Here is a 24,343-nt window from a genome sequence, read left to right as displayed (position 1 = left end):
AGAACAAAAACAAACAAATCCATGGCAGTGTTTTGTTTTTAAAATGAATCTGATTGGTTCTGAGGAGTTTTAGATACACAGCTTAGACCACAGTGAGAAGCTCCCATGAGTTTTTTCATAAGGAGCCAGACAAGCAGGAAGTGTGGAGATCACAGCAGAATTACAACTACTTCAAAGCAAAAACGAACAATGAGGACATGAAACCAGGAATGCAGGAAAGGAAGCTATTTAGCTAAAAAAAAAAAAAAAAAATCCTTTAGTGATCCTTTAAGGACTGAGCCTGTTTTTCAGACTCAGTGTTTACAACTTACAACTATTTTTTTGTGCTAGAAAATTACTTAGAACCCCCAAACATACATTTCTTTTTCCAACACCATAGAGAATAAAATAGCGGTCATTGCAATACTTTTTTGGGAAAAAAATCACTTTTTTTTAATTAAAAACAGTAAAGTTAGCCCAATTTTTTTTTATATTGTGAAAGATAATGTTATGCCGAGTAAATGGATACCCAACATGTCAGGCTTCAAAATTGCGTCCGCTCGTAGAATGAAGTCAAACTTTTACCCTTAAAAATCTCCATGGTTAACAAAAAAAAAAAAAAACAGGTTGTGTTTTGTTTTGAGTTAGAGGGCTAAAATTATTGCTCTCGCTCCAACGATCGCGGCGATACCTCACATGTGGTTTAAACACCATTTTCATATGCGGCGCTACTCACGCTTCTGCCTGATATGGGGTATGGAGACGGGTGGGGCCATCTTGCCTTCACTCGTATCCATACCAGAGAAGGAAAAGGACCCATTTGCCGCAGCCAAAGTATTTTGTTTTTTAAAGTAAAATGTATTGATTTTTTTCCCTCTCATGTAAAAAGGGTTGTACAGTTCATCCAAACAGTTCAAGAAACAACAACTGACCCATACAGTGAAGTTTTCCCATACAGCAATACCAGCAAAACACATCAGAAACGGTTAAGACATCCGAGGTTCAACAGCAATATAGAGCCATGTTCAAAAGTTTGCATACCCTGGCAGAAATTGTGAAATTTTGGCATTAATATTGAAAATATGACGGATCATGCCAAAAAACTCTTTTGGATAGCAATCACATGAAGCCATTTATTATCAAAGTTTTTTGGACCTTTTTTTTTTTTATTGTAAAAAACGATTTTATTGAAAAATATATGCACGGTACATGAATCGATATAAATCATTGTGGCCAAAAGAAAGGCAATACATACATAAACACATTGGGTTATCTGAGTGACACTATAATATAATCCCAGCGGGGGTGGAGCCAGCACACCCCAAGAAAAAGGGTACAAAGAGGGAAAAGGAGGGGGGGGTGGGAGTGAGGGAAAAAACACATCACGCACACGTTTCACTATCCGTCAACCATCTCATACTTAAGCGGACACCCTCTATGGACATAAATCGGTTTCTTATATGGGAGGGCGTCATTGACCTCTTTTTCCAGCACTGAATTGTGGGGGGGGGGGGGGGGGGGGGGGGGGGGGGTAGGGCCTGCATCCAAACACGGGCCACCACCTTTCTCGCCAAGAAGAGCGTCTTGTGTAGAAAGGTACGCAGATGTTTGTTAGCATCTAATTCCGGCAGCAGGCACATTTTTGGGTCTAGAGTGGCAGGAAAGCCCTTCTCGTTGTGCAGGAACCGTATTACTTGCATCCAGTATGCTTGGATAACTGGGCAGGACCATATAAGATGGTAGAAGGAGGCTGGGGTGTGGTCGCAGAGGCGGCACCCTGGATTGTACATGGGTTTGAAACACGCTATCCTCTGAGGGGGTCAGGTATGTCTTGTGTATAATGTACAACTGTGTGAGACGGTCTGACAGTTTGTGGGAGACTTTTTTCATGCCCTCCAAAATTTCATCCCAATCCTCATCCTCAACTAGTCCAACGTCCACCTCCCACCTAGTCTTGGCAGCATAGGCCAAAGCTGTTGTACTAGGGAGACGGATGGCGGGAAGGAACCACCAGAGATGGGTTGGAGCCAGTGAACTGGGTTTGTACAGCATGTCGGAGTTGTAATTCCGGGAGGCGTGTGTTGAACCAAAGGGGGGTATGGGAGTGGACCTGTGGGGTCCCGAGTTTCTGTAGTGCTGTCTGCCATACCCTCTGGTGGTGTGTCAACATGCCTGCTTTGTGTTGAAGGGGACTTCCCGTCAAAGGGGCTCTGAGGACCGACTGGAGTGGAGAGTGGGCAGGATCGTCAGGGTGCTCACAGAGCAATAGCTGGTACCTCAATCGCTCAGTTTTATCAAAATGATAAAAATGGGAAAATTGGGAAGCAAGGTAGTAATCCTGGAAGTCTGGGAAAGCGACTCCACCCAATGTCACAGGGTTCTTCAGAACTCTCCAAGATAATTTGTGTCTGTTGGGACCCCATATAAACAAATTAAGAATAGATTCAATTATCCTGAAGAATTTTTGAGGTACATACAGGGGAGCATGCCATACCAGATAGAGTATCTTTAGAGAGGAGTATCATTTTGACCAAGCCGACACGTCCCATTACGCCCAGGGGTAGTCTGGTCCATGTCTGTCTTGGTCTTGATCAGGGTGTATAGGGGTTCAAGGTTTAAAAAAGTGTATAGTCTGAGGGATCTGGTGACCTGCACTCCAAGGTACTTGATCAAGGAGACCCTTGGGAGGGCCAGAGGGGGAGGAAATGGTCGATCGGAAGGATCTGGGATTTAGACCAATTAATACTCAGACCCGAGTGGCCACCCATACATTCTATGGCTTGGAGAGCTGCAACTAGAGAGGGACCCGAGTCCACCAAGTAGAGGAGCGTGTCATCGGCGTACACCCCAATATTTTCTTCCATGTTCCTTATCTTGAGGCCTTCGAATACCAGTGTCTGCACGAACCAGGATGGCCAGTGGCTCCACCGCCAAGGCGTACAACAAGGGGGAAAGGAGACAGCCCTGTCGGGTCCCCCTCTCTAGCGGGAATTGGTCAGAGAGCCAACCGTTCACAAACACCTTGGCCCTCGGGGACTGATATAGGAGTTGGACCCAGCGAATAAAGTTGGGGCCAAATCCCAGAAGGCACTCCCACAGGTAGTTCCACTCCATGGAGTCAAAGGCCTCGGCGTCATCCAGAGCCACCACGACCCTCAAACCGATTTCATCATGGGACTCCTGAATGTTCATGAATAGGCAGCGAATATTCATGGCGGTGTTCTTCCCTGGCATGAAGCCTGTCTAATCGGGGTGGATCAATGATAGAATGACCTGGTTGAGGCGGGAGGCTAGGATCTTAGCTAGGATTTTGATGTCCACCTGTAGTAGGGAAATGGGTCTCTACGATTCTGGGTATTTGGGGTCCTTACCAGGCTTGGGAATCACCACAATTTGGGCCTCTCTCAAAGATGGGGGTAGAACTCCAGAGTCAAATATGGATTTATACAGATCATGGAGTTTAGGGGTTAGAATTTCAGAGGAGGTGGTATAGAATTCAAGTGGTAAGCCGTCCAATCCGGGGCCTTAGATGTGGCTAAACAGGAGATTGCCTCATAAATGTCCTTCTTAGTGATAGGGGCCTCCAAGAGGTCGAGTTGGTCGTTAGTCAATCGGGGGAACTTCACACTCGTCAAATAGTCCCTGGCGTCTTGGGGAGTGTGGGTGACTCAGGAAGTGTAGAGTGTGGTAGAATCTTCCAAACTCCTCCGCCATTCGTTGCGGGCCAGTAACATCATTCCCCTGCTGGTTGGTCAACGATACCACCACCGGGGGACGCGAATCTAGATGGGCAAGCAATTTGCCTGATCGTTCCCCATATTCAAACACCCTTTGCCTACAGAAAAATATGCGTTGTTTAGCCTTCTCAATATGCAACTGAGAAACCTGCCGCGTCTGAACTTTGAGAGTATTAGCGATGCTGGGCGAGGGGTCCAGACGGAACGCTTCTTCCAGCTCCCGTAGGTGATCAGTAGCCTGCTGAACAATGAGTTTCGACGATCGTTTAAGTCTATTAATACGTGTGGAAAGCAGAGAACGGGCATGAAGCTTGAACATCTCCCACACCATGTCGTACGTGGCTGAGTTCCGGTTGGCTGTAAAATAGTACTGCAATTCCGCCAGGATGTCATCCTGGTCCTGCAGAGCAGTCAGCCAAAATGGGTTCAGCTGCCAAGAGGGAGCAGGGGAGGCCCTCAGGAGCTGGAGCATGATGCAGTAGGGGGCGTGATCCGAGAGTACTCTCGGGGAAAAACCCACCTCTCCCAGTTTAGGCGTCAAGGACTTTGAAATAATGATGAAGTCAATGCGCGACAAAGTTGTGACTGGCTGAAAAGCACAAGAAAACTTGGGTGTGCGGATGTTTGTGGCGCCAAGTATCAACAAGGGCGAAGTCCGTCAGTATGCGGTGTAGTCTGGTATGAGTTGACGAGTCGAGGGGGGTCTAGTGTGCCCATTTAGTCCTGAGCGGGGACGAGGGTCATGTTAAAATCCCCGATCCACACTGCCGGTATAGAGGGATACTGTGCTATAAAGGCAAGGCCCTCCTTAATCAAAGCTGAGTTGTACAGGGGGGAGAACATAACAAGCCAATAACAGGATAGGGGATCCGTTAATCATAGCGTGCATAAACACATATCTGCCCTGCTGGTCTGTCTGGAGTAGCACTATATCAAACGGCACACGCTTAGCGACAAGGACCGATACTCCTCTGGAATATGAGGTATGAGTGGTGCGATAGGCCCACCCTATCCAGGGCTTTTTAAGAGAGGATTGCAAGTGGCCTGTGACATGGGTCTCGACTAGTGCAATGATGTCAGCACGCTGAGACCTAAGAAACGTCAGAACGGCTGTGCGCTTGATCTTATTGCGCAGACCCCTAACATTCCACGTAAGAAACTTCAGGGAACTCATGGCGGGTATAGGGTACATATGACAGACCGCGACTGGACCAGGACCAGCAGAGCAGAGCTAGACACATCAGATAGCATAAAACATACTAGCAGCCAATATCGATAGCATATGCACGACCATAACTTAATACCTTCAACAAAAATAAACAGTTGTAAACATGGTGGTGAAAAAACTACCACCACAACATTACCCCTCCCACCCAGTCCAGTGCCACCCCGACACGGCATGGACATAGCATCCCAGAACCAGGTATCAACGGGGGACGTCCAAAAAGTTTACACACCCTGGAATGTTTGGCCTTGGTACAGACATAGAAGGTGAAACACGCAGGTTAAAATGGCAATTAAAGGTTAATTTCACACATGTGTGGCTTGTTAAATCGCAACTAGTGTCTGTATAAATAGTCAATGAGTTTGTTAGTTCACATGGATGCACCAAGCAGGCTAGACACTGAGCCACAAGGAGATCGAAAAGAACAGTCAAAAAGACGATCATAGATAAAGATATGTAGCGCCTGTGTACTTTTCAGTACAGGTGCTATGTCAAATTTAGTTGGGGGGATGAGAGTTACCTTGCTCTCATCCGTGTTGATCTATTAAATTGGGTTTCTGTCAGCCCTGGGCTGTCCTGTGGTGTCAGAGCATGTTCCAAAAGATACCTTCCCATCTTTGGCTAGCGGGTGGCGCCAGAGGGTTCTAGGCGGAGCGCTTTTCTTCAGCAGCCAATTAGAGGAGTGTTTCCCTCGCGGGGCATGCTGGGGGGAGGGTATTTCTGTGACAGACGCCATTTTGTGGGGTTCTTCGCCCGTTCCTGGTTCCAGGTGCGGCACCCACCTTTAGGGTGTGCGCACATCACAGGCCCTGGCAAAATGGCCTACCAGGCCGGGGCGCAAGTGCTACGCGGAGTTCCTGACTGGGCCCTCATGGCCTGGAGTGACTGATGCTGTCAAGGGGCCCCAGTGACTTACTGGGTCCCCCATCTCCTATTGAGGAGATCCCAAGCGAGTTGTGCTGTTCGGTGGGGAGTCGGTCTGAGGTGAACCCGGAGGCAGGTGATCCAATAGGGCTTAGACAATCCATCCGGGATCTGGGTGACCGGACACTGACAGGTTGTATGCTGCAAACTGTCAGTCTGTCACCCCACGCTAACAAGTCTACCTGAGGAAGATTCAGGCGAATTGTGTTCACTGGGAGGATCCGCTCTAATGTCCATGTTCCCGAGTACTAGACCTGTGGCAGAGGTCTCATTACTAATCTTAAATTTACTAGAGCCAAGTCGGTGGCAGAGACTTGTTCCTTCCCAGAAGTTCTAAGTGATGCTCTGGGTGCCAGGCCTGTGAGAGGGACCTGTCCAGGGGCACTACACCCACTCCGGCTGGAGTGGCGACAAAGCAAGAGCTATTATCCTGAAGCAGGACTGCTTCACTTATCTAGAGGCCTGAATCTGCAAGTTCTTTCCTTTCACCAATCTATTCTATCTACCTTGAGTTGACTGTTTGATCATGTTGGACCAGTAATAAAAGCACAGAAAACGCCACCCTGTTGTCTGGACATATCATCATTTGCTCTCATCACCATCCTATCCATTATCGTCATCCCTAGACACATCACAGAGGTAACATAATCATGCCGTCCCAAATCTAACCAGCAGCTCCTCCGGGGGTAGCGCTACAGATATATTATACATACATAGGCTGCTCTCCAAACAGACTGTGTGGTTGTTTTTAAGGTGCACAATTCAACGACACTGCAAAAAAAAAAAAGTTGAGCTGCCAAAAGGAAGCCTTTACTGCGCCAATGCCACAAAAAAACACAATAAGGCATGTCAAGGTGTTGTTGGTCACATTGTAACCAGGCTGTTTTGTGGAACTTGTACAGTAAAGGCTTTTATCTGTCAACTTGACCACGCAGCTATTTTTTGTTCAAGTATCATCGTATTGTGCTCCTTAAAAAAAAAAAAACAACCACACCATCTATTTCCAAAGCAGCCTGTATTTCTCAAGGTTACCGGTGGGGTTTTCTTTGTATCCCGAACAGTTCCTGTGGCAGTTGCAGCTGAAATCTTTCTCGATCTACCCGACCATGGCTTGGTATCCAGAGATCCCCAAATTTCCTACTATTTATTACATGATTGAACAGTACTGACTGGCATATTCAAGGCTTTGGATATCTTTTTAGATCCTTTTCCATCTTTGTAAAGTTTCATTACCTTGTTACGCAGGTCTTTTGACTGTTCTAGTCTACCTCCTCATGGCTCAGTGTCTAGCCTGCTTAGTGCATCCATGTGAGCCAACAAACTCATTGGACTATTTATACACAGACACCAATTGCGATTTAAAAAAAAGACACGAATGTGGGAAATTACCCTTTAATTGCCATTTTACCTGTGTGTGCCACCTTCTGTGTCTGCACCAAGACATGCAAACTTTGTCAGGGCCATTTGGCAATTTGTTACGATTTAAAAAGGATCCAAAAAAACTATGCAATAAATGGCTTTGTGTGATTGCTATCCTTAAATAAAAAGGACGCTTTTTTGGCATGGTCATACTTTCAATATTAATGTCAAAATTTCACAATTTCTGCCAGGGTATGCAAACTTTTAAACACAACTGTAGAGTATGCACCTTAAGACATCCCAAAGAGCACGTAAAGCTCAGGCAACCATTGTCATTTCTACAGACGATATTCCAGCAGTAACAGTAAAAACATGCTTGTACCAAGAAACATTACTCTATAATTAGAGCTGCACAGTTCTGGATAAAAATGAGATTCACAATTTTTTGCTTACAATAAAGATCACGATTCTCGGGTAACATCTTTCACATTATGCCAACTCTTTCGTTTTTTTTTTTTCATTAAAGTGCATTCCCCCCCCAGAATTGCCTTTGAAAGACCGCTGCATAAATACAGCACGACATAAAAACATTGCCGTTTTATTCTCCAGTGTCTCTGTTAAAAAAAATTTTACAAAAAATTGTAACGTTTGGAGGGTTCCAAGCCATTTTTTAGCAAAACCTACTGATTTTAACTGGCAAGCAACAAATGTCAGAAAAAGGCTTAGTCCAAGTGGCTAAACTGCCCTAATTTACAGACAGATGTTCATCCCATTGATCTAATAGAACCAAAAGATACATGCCCCCCCCTCTCTCAGCTCCGAGCAATGTTGTGATAAAAAAAAAAAAAAAAAAAAAAAAAAAACAACCTGCCAAGTTTAACAGCTGTCAGCGGAGATTGGCTCTTCTGCACTGAATTGTGGAAATGCCAGATTAATATCGTGAGGGGGGTTTGAATCAAGATCACAATTTCATGATCATTCGTGCAGCTCTACTCTATATACAAACATTTCACATAAAAAGGAATTATTCGGTAGGCATTGTAGACTGCGTTTCGAGCTGGGGGCCCAGGAATGTTCAATTTTTTTTGGGCAACTTGGGCCCAACATTATAATTTATACATTGGGAATCACCTAGGGGCCGATTCACACCATGCCCACACAGGAACAGGCTGTGCGCTCCACATGCACCACACCAAATAAGTGTACTGTAACTTGATTGCAAGGTACAAAAGTACCATGCGATCCGGTACGGGCTAATGAGGGGTCATTAACTTTCTATTGATATCTACTGCAGATCGCAAATGGGAGTGCATATTGCATGTGGTCTGAATCACACAGGAACGCACAGCGCGTTCCTGTGCGATTCAGGTGGGGGCATGGTGTAAACTGGACCTAAACCAGTGTATCAAAGTAGGAGGGTTCAGTAAATTCCAATGAAGTGAACAATGAACAGAATAATAGAATCCTCCAATGAGCATCTAGGAGGGATTACAAATATTGGGTACATTTAGTAGCGAGCATGTAAAATCCCATTACTGCCGACCAAACATGCAAATAGTCAGGCATTTCCAGACCATATAATAAAAATGGACAATCTCAGGAGGTGCAGTTAGGGCAAGATTGAGAAGGTTATTTACCCATTTTAAAGAGGACCTGTGGGGCATAGTAAGTACAGTGAAAGAATTTTAACTGAATTACCTTATGCCTAGGCAAGATAACTAAAGAGGTCTGATCTGAAAGGCCAGTATGTCCTGCCAGGCATCTTCTGGCAACAAAAATGGATTTGGTTTGTTCGAGCCTTTTGGTTTTAGTGTAAATGAGGAATGTTTTGTAGAAACCAAGCAACAGTGGTCTGCCAACCTCATCTTTTACCAACAATTGGATAATATATTGCGTTTGTGTGCACCAAAACTAACCAGTTTATTTTTTACTGAAAGTATGCGTTTGATAACCTGTTGCACCAATAGTGTGTGACATAAAAAAATTGCAACTGCTCCCATTTTCAAGGGTCTCTGCTTATAGAAAAAATATGTTTGGGGGGTGTTAAAGTGGTTGTAAAGCTTTGCTTTTTTCACCTTAATGCATCCTATGCATTAAGGTGATAAAACACCTTGCACTCAAAGCCCCCCCCCTTTTTACTTACCTGAGACAAGAAACTTCCGTGGGCTCGTTCCCGCATTGCTGGCCTGTCGGCTCTTCATTGTACGATTAATAGCAGCACAGCCATTGACTCCTGCTGCTGTCAATCAAATCAATGATGCGGTGCGCTGGGGACGGGGCCGAGTCATACATTTGGCGGCTACGGTCGCCAAGTGTATCACATGGGAGCGTGCCCGCAAGGTAACCCCCTTGGGAGAGAGCTTCCCAGAGGGGGTAAGCTCTTGTGGGGAGGAGCCGTGAAAGCCGCCATGGGACCCCAGAAGAGGATGATCGGGTACACTCTGTGCAAAACGAACTGCACAGTTATTGATTGCCCTGCAATAGAAATTTTTTTACTGAATGAAAATAATCAAGTAGAAATGCTATTCTTTCAAGTGTGGCTGGTTCAAATCTATGCACTGCAGCTTTGTGAGTTTTTAAAAGGGAATCTATATTTTCACATCATGCACAGATATGAATAGTCCAAGGCCAAATTAAAAATATGGTCCAACACCTAGAATTCTCCTCCTAATGTTGCAGATTTATGAACTTACCTGGTATGCCTCAGCAGCAGAGGCCACTGCTTGCTCCACAGCACCAACAATAAAGACTCCTTTCTTTATATGTTCCCTAAGAACAAGTCCAGTAGGTGCAGAGTCCAACAAGTCAAATATCTGTTCATTGTAGATTTCAATAAACGAACATTTACACAGAAAACTTTTCCCATCACCAGCCTGAAAAAAAAGTAAAACGGATGTTAAAAAACGATTTATGGAGAAGAAAAACAGGTTTTTGTACTAACCCTAAAATCCTTTCAGGGATGAATTCCACAGGGAACATGAAGGAGAAGTTTAGCCAAAAGCTGTTTTATCTATACTTCTATGGATCACAGGAGTGCAGTTAGTTCTGCACACCTGTGATCTGTCTTCAGCGGACAGTGGGCTAAAGCAGTCTGCTGGCATCATTCAGCCAGTCCAGGAAGGATCCTGAATTTACATCTAGCTGGATACCAACTGCCTGGACTGTCAGCCTTTCATGGAGCCACAGGGAGACTGGGCCAGCAAACCGGTGGCCAGAGAGCCGATGACTGACAGTCCCAGGCTGAAGACCGAGCTCAGTTCTCTGACCAAGAGCCCATTCACACCTAGGCGTTTTGTCGCCTGTAGTGTGACGCCGCTGCCGCCCCGACACGCCAGAGGGATGATTTAACATTGCCCTCTATGGAGATGGTTCACATCTCCACGCCGAACGCCTGCAAAAAAGTCCCGGACCTTTTTTTCAGGCGGCTTTCGGCATAGGAGATGGGAACCATCTTCATAGGGGGACAATCTAGGGGCACATCTAGGTGGACAATCGCGGCGTTTTGTCGCCGCAAATCGCGGTACAAAACGCCGCTATTTGTCGCCGCAATTCGCGGGACAAAACACCGCGATTTTGTCCGCCTAGATGTGAATGCAGCCTTAGAGGCTCCGGGAGACAGCTGTAGCCATCTAGGCGAGTAAGAACGTATTTTTTTAAGCTATACTTCTCATAACTGCTGCCTACAGGAGGATAGGAAAAAAAAAAAAAAAAACCCCACACACACACGATAACCACTTCTACTCCAGCATGCCTCTTTTGGGGCAACTGAAATTTTTAAAGCAGTATTAAAATCAAAACCAAAAGTATTATATTGCAGCTCAAGCCTTACTTCCCCCCCCCCCCCCCCCCGTTTTCACCTGGTAATCTGGCCAGTAACACCTCCTGTCTTAGGATCAGGGCCGGTGCTAGACTATTTTGCGCCCTAGGCGAGACCAGCTACTTGCGCCCCCCCCCCCCCCCAAAAAATATCAAAATGAATTAAATTTTAGCACCAGAACTGGTCCAGGTGGAGAAGGGGCTCAGCCAGGTGAAGGGATAGAGCCAGGTGGACAGGAGGGGGGGGGGTGCAGGTAGGTGGAGGGATAGAGCCAGGTGGAGAGGAGAGGTGCAGCCAGGTGGAGTGGAGAGGCCTGTTCCTCCCAGCAACCTCAAAGTGACACTTCGGCTGCCAGGCTCGTGGCAGGAGTCTGTCCGGGGGCACTTCACCCACTCTGGCTAGAGTGGCGACGAACTGTATCTACTACTACTGAGAGCAGGATTGCTCGTCTCTTATCCAAGCCTGATACTGCAAGGTTCTCTTACTTCATCAACCTTTTCTGTCCTATCTCATGTTGGGCTGAGACAATAAAAGCATTCAGAAAATCTTATTTGCCGATTGGACATTCGTTTACCGCTCTACTCACTAGAATCACCCTAGACAATGATTGAAGGTAACTTAATATGTCGATCCCAAAACAACCAGCGGCTCCTGAGGGGGTAGCGCTACACACTATTTAATAATAATAAAATTATATATATATATATACATATACACACACACACACACACACACACACACACACACACACACATACATACATACATACACACACACACACTCTGTATATACTCAATTATAAGTCGAGTTTTTCAGCACTTTTGTGATGAAAATGCCCCCCTCGTCTTATACGCGAGTCACCTTTTTGCACCTAATCTCCCAGATTTTGGGGACCCGGTAACGGCCGGCCGTAGGTCCCCTGTTCCCCAAACTTGGCACACATATAGATAAAAAAATTTGTCCGAGAGACCTACAGCCGGGGAGCACCGATTTTTCAAATTCGGGCACCCCTTCCATAGACTACCATGTTAAACGGTAATTTCTCTGGTAACTTTGGGGACCCAGTACCAAAAGTTGACACACAAATAGCCCAAGTTCTCCTCTACAGGTGTGCCTGTGAGACCTACGGCCGGGGAGCACCGATTTTTCAAACCCGGGCACCCCTTCTATACACTCCCATGTTAAACGCAAGTCTAGTCATGGACACAGTGAGGCATGCAGATGGACATCCTAGGCTTATACTCGAGTCAATACGTTTTCCCATTTTTTTGTGGATGTGGTAAAGTGAGGTGCCTCGGCTTATATTCGGGTAGGCTTATACTTGAGTATATACACGGTATATATCCCCCTGTCAAGCCGCACTAAAAATTAATAGCCTATTTTTCATCTCTCAATGGCTGCCTAAATGCACTTAGTGGTGTTTTGTTTTAAATGTGTTGAATGTTGTCCTTAGGATTAGGCCTTGAGGACATCTAGTGGCCAGTGAGTGGTAATACTTGGACCGGCTGCTGTTTAAAGCAGAGTTCCACTCATTTAAAAGTCAGCAGCTACAAAAAGTGTAGCTGCTGACTTTTAATCAGACACTCACCGGTCCCACGGTCCAGCGATGCGGGTGCAGAAAGCCTCTCCTCGCTGAGGCCCCGGCATTCTTACTGTGGGCCTTAAGTAAGAATTTTTTATATTAGTCATACTGAGTCGCTTGTAGTACCCGTTTTGGGGGGGGGGGGGGGCGTTCCTTTTTGTATCCAGCGCTTCATTCTGGTTTATCTACACCTAGACCGGTGAATTAGTGGACTTTATTTGAACTGCCACTCACTTGGTTCTGCTAGTTGGGCAACATTTTATTTACTGGACTACTTTGGCCCACAACATGTTTTCTGTAGGAGTCTGGCACGAAACTGGGCAAGAGGGTCTACCCCTGGAAGGAGGTTACAACCAGCCTTAGGACTCCTGTAGAAGCTCATAGTCAGGTAACTCCTGGACGGAATGGTCCAAGCTTGAGAGTAGAAAGCTTGAAGTTTTTCTTGAAGAAATATTTCTGCATGAGCCGAGTCAATGACTAGATCCCAAAACTCTAGTCACAAGTCATTCCAAGCACCAACTCCTGGACTCAACCAAACCTCTGCATGGTCTGGACAGCCAGGACTCTTCAACTGTTCCTCAGCAAGATGTTGTCTAGGTATCCCTCAATATGAATACCCAGAGATTGCAAAAATGCTAGCACTATGCTTAAAGTGATTGTAAACCGCAACATATACCGAAGGTACTAGCCTTGCCTCAGGCGATACACAGATGAAACCAAGGCTGGGTTCATAAATATGCAAATTGGATGCAGGTTTCCCCACAACCAATTCGCACGACAGGCATGTCTGGGGCGGCCACGGTCTGGATTGAAAAAAGGGTCCAGGGAGTCTTTGGGTCCGGTTCAGGTTTAAATTCAGGCTGAAATTCACACCTGAACCTGTGTACAGGAATGCACTGGACACCAGGCACGAACCAGTGGCCGCACATGCGTAAACCTGGCCTAATCCCCCTACATAAGTTGTACCAGTTTATCTGCAGCCAGTCGAGATCTAGAATTTGTACAGATTGTCAGAGCTCCCAGAAAGGAGAAGGTGGGGAGCTCAAGTTATTCTGCAGATCTAAGTGAAAACTGATTGAAGGGAAGGGACACAAACCACTTTTACACAGCTCACAGGAACAGAGCTGAGATTGTCAAATCGCAGCCTGTGTGCTCGAGCTCCTTTCTGGTCACCTTTTAACTCGTCAGGAAACCATGTCAGAAATTGCTTATGCAGCTAGCAAATGAATGTGGCAGCAAAGAGAATTGACAGAGCCCCCTGCCCCAAAGCACTCCACCATTGTTAAGGGCATGTTGTCTGGTATGGTTCCTGACTGGCCAGGCTGCATTCTCGGACAAGGGGATCAAATGTGTTCAAAACTGATCAGATGTGAGATTTAGGTGTATTCCCATAGAAGGCAATGAGCCTGGAATTCCAATCGGAACTGCACCACAGTGCTCAAAAATGCCCTGGACTCTTTAAATGCATTCGTACTTCCGCTGCACCACATATATATGAACATGTAATGCGAATCGGATGTGGTACAAAATGCATCCAGTTCACATATATGGCTTATGAATGGTGAGGGGGGAGGAGTAAGGGCAGATGTTGACTGCACAATGATAAGGGAAGTGACACCAGTCACTTCCCTTATTGTGTATTCAACATCTGCCCATACTCCTCCCCTTACTCCTTCACCATTCATAAGCCAGCTCGAGGAGTATGGCCGTAGGTCTGACGAAGGAGCCGCAGATGCTCCGAAACGCATTACCGCCCCCTTCCCCCCCACTGACCCCATCAGCCTTGTGTGTCCTGCAGTGAACCTGGAATACAGACTTCCCTGCTCCCTCCTCTGTCCAACGTGTTTGAGAACGCCTTACTGCTGCTGGACGGCTCTACACTGCTCTCTACCACCATGCTGAGGATGGACACTTGCCACAGGTGAGGACTCCTGATTTTATCACGTCTTAACACAATGATCTTGTAAGTGCTTTTAACCCTTTGTGAACTTTATTACATTTTGCAAACTGCACTTAGGAGGCGCCTTTCTTTTCCTTTTTTATATCTTGAGAGTTGGAGGTGAGCCTCGGTGTAAATCCAGGAAGTCAACCGGTAGCAGCTTCAGTTGCCCACAGCTAAAATGGTTGCAGTCAAAACTTAGTGGAGGGAGAATTCTGCAGCATTTTTGGCAAGTAGAGAATCACAGTGTATATATAAAATAATATGCAACGTAGTTGGAGGGAAGCTTCAGAATGGCAAAGATGTTTTTATTGCAAATTATATGAACAGACTGCAGTTCCTATTTAATGCTGGCATGACAGACTTCCAACATGGATTTCTCTGAGGCTTTGGTATATTGGCACAGAGTACTGTAGTTGTCTAGCTATTCTAGGAATGTAAGCCCCTGTAGAGTATAGAACCCCCCAGAGAAGGGATGCACCGGCCCGTACAACTGTTTGTACTCAAATGGAAGCTTTGTGCAAGAAAATAAGACAAGGTCACTTTGTGAGAATTGGGTTACCTTTGCTTATGCATAAAGGTAGGTGCAGCACGTGATTCATGGAACCACATCTGCATTTTTTTTCTTTTCACATAAAAAAAAAAAAAAAACACAACAGAATGAAAAAACAAACACATACCTTTTCTTTCTCACGATTTATTAAGGAGAACAAATACTCAAAACTCCTTGGAATAACCCCTCTCAGGTTATGAGTAAAGTTATCAGAGTCAGATGGCCCTAGGAGAGAAAAGGATAGTGTTAGGGCTCATTTACATGGGCCATATCAGATGCATGGTTACATACAAAAAATCAATGGCTGATTGCAAACACCTGTGCATACCCACTTGACTTGTGAATGGACCCTTTAGCTACATTAAAGTGGTTCTAAAAAGGCAGAAGTTTTTTTTTACCTCAATTAATTAAAAAAAAACCTTCAGGGTGCAGTCCCCCCTTATACTTACCTGAGCCCCATCTCGATCCAGGGATGTGCATGAGAGCAGCGGCTCTCCCAGGTCATTGGCTCATACAGCAGTGGGATCCAATGGCTCCTGCTGCTGTCAATCACAGCCAGGGAATTTTACATTGCATACACTTGATCTCAGAGCACAAGTTGCATCATGCCACAAAAGTCGGAGCAGTTGAGATGATGATCCGACTTCCATTCAAGTCAGTGGGCTGAAATTGTGCCCAAGTTGGACCAAAGTAGTGCAGGAACCTCTCTCGAAGTCAGAGCGCATGTTGGACCAGTGTGAACCAGCCCTTAAAGCGGAGTTCCACCCAAAAGTGTAACTTCCGCTTAATCCACTGGGGGGGGGGGCTTCAGGAGGAGTGGGACTTACTGTTCCACTTCCTCCTTCCGCCGAGGGGCTGCTAAGGCAAATAGTCTAATCACCTTTCTGCAGCCCCTCCCTGTAGGCGATCGCCTGTCCAATTGGATGGCGCAGCGCCGCTCGCGCAGTTGGTGCCCGGCCGTGAAGCCGAAAGCTCCACACTTAGAATGAAGACGCCGGCCGGAGAGGGGGGGGGGGGGGGAAGAGTAGCAGAGCCCCGGCCGGCGCGTCGCTGGAACGTGGAGCAGGTGAGTGTGTTTTTTAAAAGACACTTTTTGTAGCTGCTGACTTTTAATAAACATAAACAATGACTGGAACACCCCTTTAATGAGTCTCCGTTAATTTCGAATGATCAACAAGTCACCTGATCTGACATTTTAAAAGGATAAGTTCACCTTTTAGAAAAAGTAAATGCACATTTTGTTTTCTTTTGGGGCCTGTAAAGCATTGCACCAGTGATCAGCAGCCACGCAGGTCTCCTTCAGATCTGTCAGTATATCGGTGTACCCGTACAGGTAGGCAGATACACTGGCAGGAGAGAAATCAACAAACTTGATTGAGGACTACAAGCTGAGAACCGGAAGAGGGGGGGGGGGGGGGGGGCAATGACTAGTGGCTGCAGCATTATGAAGATGTTACATTCCCCCCCCCCCCCCCCCAAAAAAAAAAAAAAACAACAGGTGGCGAAATGCAGGCACCAAATAACCTAGGGTAGCTGTTTGAATTGCCCAGGCTTATTTCTTTGACCATAGACTTATGTATTGCTTACCAAGCATTGTAAATGTCTTTCCTGAACCTGTCTGCCCACTGCAAAAAAAAAAAAAAAAACGCATGTTAGTAACACAAAAAAATTTAATAAAAACACACACACACACACACACACACACACACACACACACACACACACACACACACAAAACCTAAGGGCCTGTTCACACCAAAATGCAGTGCGTAAAAGGCACATTTTGTGTGCATATCCTGCACCGAGATAAACGCGAGTGCCAATTAATTGTTAAAGTGGAGGTTCACCGGTAAATTGCTATTTTTACCCTTAGATGGATGCTCATTTAGTCTAGGGGAATGGGCTAGTTGTTCTAAAATCGAAGCTGTACTTACCTTTTTAGAGAGCGATCTTCTCCGCCACTTCCGGGTATGGGCTGCGGGACTGGGCGTTCTTTCTTGATTGACAGTCTTCCGACGGTCGCATCCATCGCATCACAATTTTCCGAAAGAAGCCGAACGTCGGTGCGCAGGCGCAGTATAGAGCCGCACCGACGCTCGGCTTCTTTCGGCTACTCGTGACGCGATGGATGCGACCGTCGGAAGCCTGTCAATCAAGAAGGAACGCCCAGTCCCGCAGCCCATACCCGGAAGCGACGGAGAAGATCGCCCTCTACAACGGTAAGTACTGCTCAGATTTTAAAACAACTAGCCCATTCCCCTAGACTAAATGAGCATCCATCTAAGGGTAAAAAAACATTTATGGGTGAACTCCCGCTTTAATGGCACACTAAACACAGCTTACGCTTGTGGCCACCATGCGGTTTTGTGTAGTGAGAGCACTATTCAAAATTTCAGTGCCTTTTGGCACAAACCGCACCCATTCCAGCGTGAAGCAGTCCCAAGGATGACCTTGCAATGAAAAAAAAAAAAAAAAAAAAGTATAAATATGTCAATCTAAACCAGGGATATGCAATTAGTGGACCTCCAGCTGTTGCAAAACTACAAGTCCCATCATGCCTCTGGGTGTCATACTTGTGGCCGTCAGAGTCTTGCTTTGCCTCATGGGACTTTTAGTTCTGCAACAGCTGGAGGTCCACTAATTGCATATCCCTGATCTAAACAATCCCCCCAAAAAAATGTGTTTACAGTAAAACCTTGGTTTGAGAGCGTTTTGCAAGATGAGCAAAATGTTATAATAAATTTTGCCTTGATACAAGAGTAGCGTCATGTCACAAACGAGTATATAAAGAAAAAAAAGAAGAGGAGCCTCCAAGTGTAGCAATATGGTTACATTTAACCACTTAAGGACCGCCTACGGACGATATACGTCAGCAGAATGGCACAGCGCCTTTAAGAGCCCAGCCACGAGTCGCGCGCGCAACCCGGTCCGAAGTTCCGTGACTGCGCCCACGGGACCCGATCGCCGCCGGTGTCCCGCGATCGGTCACAGGAGCTGAAGAATGTTCTTCTGTGTGGCAGTGACACCGATCGCCTACAGCCACACCCCCCTACAGTAAGAATCACTTCCTTAGGGCACACTTAACCCATTAGCGCCCCTTAGTGGTTAACCCCTTCACTACCATTGTCATTTTCACAGTAATCGGTGCACTTTTAGCTGTGAAAATGACAATGGTCCCAAAAATGTGTCAAGTGTCCGCCATAATGTTGCAGTCACGTAAAAAAATTGCTGATTGCTGCCATTACTAGTAAAAAAAACAAAAATTAAAACCGTGAAAAAGAGTAGCCATCACGCCACGGTACAATGACCACACTAATCAATAAACCTGACAGTGACCCAGGGCTGCTGACCTTCTGCCTTTGTGATAACAGTGCTTTTGACCAGCTTGATCATTTTAAAAAGTGGCCCATTGCATCAAGTGAGGAGACACCCGACTGGGCACATGGGTGAGAATCTTTGCTGGCAGTCCATGGTGGAAGATTTCTGATACTTTGGAAGACTTGCCTTTACTTTACTACATGAACTGAACTGTGGTGGTGTTTTTTTCTGGGCACTTACAATCTAATTGGTTGATCTTTGGGACTGATCTCATGAATTATTTTCCTTACAACCTGGTTGGATGATGTATGGGATTGTTTTCATACTTTTAAACATTTTCTGCAATTTATGATGATTATGTAGGAGCTTTGCCGTTTATTTGCACATTGAGTCAATGTTTGGTTATATTAAAGTAGCACTTGACTGTTAGGAAAGGTAAGTTTACCTACTAACTCTATTCAAAAGAAAAAAGGTTTAGACAGAACCAGCTGTATACTTACTAAGCAAAGATAGTGCCATTGTAACCACTCAAACAGGATTCGATAATATTTTTTGCCACACATGAGAAAACAGACTCCTGCAATTATAAAAAAGGGGGGGGGGGGGGGTGGAGAAGGTTTTAAATAAAATCAAAGTGGTTTAAGTACAGAAAAAAAAAAAAAAAAAAAAAAGGAGAAGTCTAGAAAAAAAAAAAAATTGGACCCTAGAGCAAATCGCCATAGGTGTATATCGGCTCCATTAAGAGCTATATAAAAGGCACGTGCCCACTGCAAGGTGGGGAGCCAATGTGTGTGCTCGGCGGTAGTGATATCCATCAGCCACCTGCAATCGCTCCACAGAGAGCCAGAGTGGGGGATCAGAGAGAGATCTGCTGTTCCTAGTGATCAGGAACAGCGATCTCTTGATTCCTCCAGTCAGTTACCTCCCCCACAATTGGAAACACCTCCCTGGGGAACACACTTAACCCCTTGACCACCACTAGTGTTAACCCCTTCCCTGCCAGGGTCATTTATACAGTAATCAGTGCAATTCTATATGTATAAAGGTCACTGGTGTCAAAAGTGTCCGATCTGTCCGCCGTAATCCCTGATCACCGTCATAACTAGTAAAAAAAAAAAAAAAATGTAATTATGGATAATAAAAATGCCATAAATCAATCCCCCATTTTGTAGACGCTATAACTTTTGTGCAAATCAGTTTATATGCTTATATCGTATTTTTTACCACAAATATGTAGAAGAATACACATTAGCCTAAACTGATGGAGAAATTAGTTTTTTTGGATATTTAATATACATGGTCTGTTTTTTTTTTTTGTTATAGCGCAAAAAAAAAAAGAAAAGAAAATAGTAATAAAAAAAAAAAACACGTGATCAAATGACACCAAAAAGAAAGCTCTATTTGTTGGGGGAGGGGGGGGGGGGGGAGCAAGGAGTATTTGCGACGGGATTCTGAGCATGCGCGCGCATGCGCCGTACCATTCATGACGATTGCACGTCGCACGACATGCAATCGTCAGTTTACCACTTAAGGAGCCTCTTTTTGAGATTTGATGTTTACAAGTTTTTCTTTTGCTAGAAATAAATATAATATAAAAAAAATGTTTGGGGGTTCTAAAACCCTAGGGAATAAAATGGCGGTTGTTGCAATATTTAATGTCACACCGTATTTGTACAGCGGTCTTACAAAGGCAATTTTTTTTGAGAAAAAAAAAAAAATGCATTACCGTAACTACTTGCCGACCAGCCGCTGTTATACGGCGGCAGGTCGGCTCCCCTGCGCGAGAGCACGTAGCTCTACGTCACCCCGCGCTCGTCCCTGATCCCGACGCACGTACCCGGCGGTTGCGATCACCGCCGGGCACCTGCGATCGCTTGTTACAGAGCGAGGACAGCTCCCGGTCCTGTCAGGGGGAGAAATGCCCGATTGTCTGTTCATACAATGCATGAACAGCGATCAGTCATTTCCCCATGTCAGTCCACCACCCCCCCTACAGTTAGAACACACCCAGGGAACATACTTAACCCCTTCCCCTCCCCCTAGTGTTAACCCCTTCCCTGCCAGTGGCATTTTTATAGTAATCCAATGCATTTTTATAGCACTGATCGCTATAAAAAAGCCAATGGTTCCAAAAATGTGTCAAAAGTGTCTTCCATATTGTCGCAGTACCGATAAAAATCAATGATCGCCGCCATTACTAGCAAAAAAAAAAATATGTATAATATATTATATATATATAAATATATATATATTTTTTTTTATTAATAAAAATGCCATAAAAATTCCCCCTATTTTGTAAACGCTATAACTTTTGCGCAAACCAAACGTTTATTGCGATTTTTTTTTTTTTTACGAAAAATATGTAGAAGAATACGTATCGGCCTAAACTGAGGAATTTTTTTTTATTTTTTATATATTTTTGGGGGATATTTATTATAGCAAAAAGTTCTATTTTTGTTTATAGCGCAAAAAAAAAAAAAACGCAGAGGTGATCAAATACCACCAAAAGAAAGCTCTATTTGTGGGAAAAAAGGACGCCAATTTTGTTTGGGAGCCACGTCGCACGACCGTGCAATTCAGTTAAAATGACGCAGGGCCGAATCGCAAAAAGTGCTCTGGTCTTTGACCAGCAATGTGGTCCGGGGGTTAAGTGGTTAAAAACGCAAGACCACAGTAAAGTTAGCCCAATTTTTTTTTCTATTTTGTGAAAGGAGTTAACACTAGGGGGCGGGGAAGGGGTTAAGTATGTTCCCTGGGTGTGTTCTAACTGTAGGGGATAATGTTACACCAAGTAAATTGACATGTTGCGCTTCAAAATTGTGCCTGCTCGTGGAATGGTGACAAACTTTAGCACTTAAAAAAATCTCCATTGGCGACGTTTAAAAATGTCCACAGGTTACCAGTTTTGAGTTACAGAGGTCTAGTGCTAGAAATATTGCTGTCACTCTAGTGATCACAGCGATACCACACGTGTGGTTGGAACACAGTTTTTATATGCAGGTGTGACTTGCGTATTTGTTCGCTTCTGCTCATGAGCTCACTTATTTTTATTACACGGAAGTAAACATCCCTTGTAATAGAAAAAAAAAAAAAAAGTATGACAGGACCTCTTAAACACGTTTTTTTTTTTCCTTTACCCTTTAAGAGCATTGGGCGGAAGCAACGTAGATTCCGCCCTCCAGTGCTATGGAGCCAAGCGGTGGCCATCTTTCCCTCATTCAGCATCTAGTCGGTGAGAAGAGCGGACGCGATCGTCTCAGCCGCTACCAATTGCTCCGGTAAGCAGCGTAGACAACCGGAGCGCAGCGGGGAGGGAGGGCCCCTCTCCCGCCATCGATAAAAGTGGTCTTGCGGCAAATCTGGCGCAGAGACCACTTATCTTAAAAATAAACGTCCAGCAATCCTGAAAATACCAGGTACAATACAATGATATTTAAAGTCAAAGTACCGACGTACATGTACATCGATTTGCGTGAAGTGGTTAAAGCAATCTCAAAAAAATGGCTTGGTCATTAAGGGGGCAAATCTTCCGGGCCTTAAAGTGGAGGTTCCACCAAAAAAAAAAAAATATTTCACCAAAAACCTAAAAAAATAATAAAAATTGTACTAACCCTAAATAGCTGTTGCTATGCGGAAGTGCCGAATCTGCCTCTTCATCGTCCGCGGTGGATTCTCTTCCTCCTCCTACACTGGGCGTCTTCTTGTGAATGGGGCGCGCTGCATTCTGGGAACTGTGTGTCCCAGAAAGCAGCTGGCCCATTCACAAAGCGCCGCGCTGCTCGCGCATGTGCAGTAGGAAATGGGAAGTACGGTTTCACTGCCCGTTTCCCTTACTGTGGATGGCAGCGCTCGGACAGCTAAGTGTCCCTATTAAAAGTCAGCAGCTCCAGTGTTAGTAGCTGCTGACTTTTATTTTTTTTTATTTTTTTAATGGAACCTCCTCTAAGTGGTTATTGAATATAAAAAAAAAAAAAAAAAACCCCCACCACAAAAACTAGTTATCCCAATTTTTTTTGGAAAATGTCAAACATGTTATGCCGTGAGATTCATAATCTTTACTCCAAGCAAAAAATATAAAATAATAATAATAAATAATTCTCATGCAGCTCTGTCAAGCGCAGCTTTATAGATGCAGATCAGGAGCTAGCATGCATGTGTGCCCCCCATCGTAAGCTGCTTGCTGTAGGGACATGCTGAGAAGAGGAGCCAGGAGTGCCGGCAGGGGGACCCCAGAAGAGGAGGTTCAGGGCTGCTCCATGCAAAACCATTGTTTTCCCTTTTTACAATCACTTTAAGATAAGCACACAAACCTGAGTTGCCTCCGTATTTGCCACGTAATCAAATGTAAAGACCTTTGGCTCCGGTTTGGAATGCAAGCAAATCACTTTGGGAGACAGTACAGAGAGGCATTGCCCCTGGTCACCATCACTGCCCGCGTTTCCCTCGACAGGTGGCCGGATCCTTACAAATACTTTAATGGCATCACCATCAGGACTATAAAAAGATGAAAGGGGAGAGACTCACATAATTCAAGAGTACAAAATAGATCAAAGCCTGAATAGTATTACAAAGAATTTTATTTACCTTGTTATGCTGGTGGGAATATCAACCAGATCACCTGTAAAACAAACAAATCTCACAATTAGAGACCAATAAATCAAGTCCATGAAGGGATTAGAAAACCTTTCTGAACAATTTACATTCCTCAAACATGTTAGCATAGCGTTACCTACGACAGCGCCGCAAACGGGGACCCGTCGCTCCCTACGACGGCGCCGCAAAGGGGACCCGTTGCTTCCTATGACAGCGCTGCAAAGGGGACCCGTCGCTTCCTATGACAGCGCTGCAAAGGGGACCCGTCGCTCCCTATGACAGCGCTGCAAAGGGGACCCGTCGCTCCCTATGACAGCGCTGCAAAGGGGACCCGTCGCTCCCTATGACAGCGCTGCAAAGGGGACCCGTCGCTCCCTATGACAGCGCTGCAAAGGGGACCCGTCGCTCCCTATGACAGCGCTGCAAAGGGGACCCGTCGCTCCCTATGACAGCGCTGCAAAGGGGACCCGTCGCTCCCTATGACAGCGCTGCAAAGGGGACCCGTCGCTCCCTATGACAGCGCTGCAAAGGGGACCCGTCGCTCCCTATGACAGCGCTGCAAAGGGGACCCGTCGCTCCCTATGACAGCGCTGCAAAGGGGACCCGTCGCTCCCTATGACAGCGCTGCAAAGGGGACCCGTCGCTCCCTATGACAGCGTTGCAAAGGGGACCCGTCGCTCCCTATGACAGCGCTGCAAAGGGGACCCGTCGCTCCCTAAGACAGCGCTGCAAAGGGGACCCGTCGCTCCCTAAGACAGCGCTGCAAAGGGGACCCGTCGCTCCCTATGACAGCGCTGCAAAGGGGACCCGTCGCTCCCTATGACAGCTCTGCAAAGGGGACCCGTCGCTCCCTATGACAGCGCTGCAAAGGGGACCCGTCGCTCCCTATGACAGCGCTGCAAAGGGGACCCTTCGGCCGCCGCTCCCTACGACAGCGCTGCAAAGGGGACGCGTCGCTCCCTATGACAGCGCTGCAAAGGGGACGCGTAGCTCCCCACGACAGCGCTGCAAAGGGGACCCGGCTCATGGTACATATATCTATTAGTCAGTCCCAGTGCTCTGGACTCGTTCTGCAATACTGAGCTGTATACAAAACACGTCCATATAGATGGGACTGACTACTACCAGATATACAGACCATAGCCGGGACATGGGAGAGGGACGAACACACACACTCTTCAGAGACACGTACTCTTTGTCCCGGGCGCCATCCTCCTCCTCGGTCAGCGCTGTCGCGGTATATTCCGGTCACTTTCACAACAAAAATGGCGGATCCTTCAAATTTGGCGCGTTCACGTAGATTCCCATCCCGACGTC

The 24,343-nt window shown here is 45.8% G+C and overlaps 1 protein-coding gene across 2 annotated transcripts in view; it reads right to left on the bottom strand.

Moving 5' to 3' along the window:
• The window catches only part of KIF15 (kinesin family member 15), a 116,778-nt gene extending 92,452 nt beyond the window's left edge, over window positions 1-24,326 (bottom strand). For both annotated transcript variants that reach the window (XM_040353133.1, XM_040353134.1), the window contains exons 1-7: window positions 24,219-24,326; window positions 23,018-23,051; window positions 22,744-22,927; window positions 18,934-19,010; window positions 16,703-16,740; window positions 15,243-15,340; window positions 9,918-10,097 (exon numbers count right to left, since the gene is read on the bottom strand). In XM_040353133.1, coding sequence (XP_040209067.1) covers window positions 9,918-10,097; window positions 15,243-15,340; window positions 16,703-16,740; window positions 18,934-19,010; window positions 22,744-22,927; window positions 23,018-23,051; window positions 24,219-24,237 — 630 coding nt within the window. In that variant the 5' untranslated portion in view covers window positions 24,238-24,326. The remainder of the gene's footprint in view (window positions 1-9,917; window positions 10,098-15,242; window positions 15,341-16,702; window positions 16,741-18,933; window positions 19,011-22,743; window positions 22,928-23,017; window positions 23,052-24,218) is intronic.
• Between the last annotated feature and the right edge of the window lie 17 nt (window positions 24,327-24,343).

Source organism: Rana temporaria, chromosome 5 (genome assembly GCF_905171775.1).
Source record: "Rana temporaria chromosome 5, aRanTem1.1, whole genome shotgun sequence".
Taxonomy (NCBI): Eukaryota; Metazoa; Chordata; class Amphibia; order Anura; family Ranidae; genus Rana; species Rana temporaria.
The sequence above is the reverse complement of the archived record's forward strand: the minus strand, read 5'-3'. Positions and strand labels throughout refer to the sequence as shown.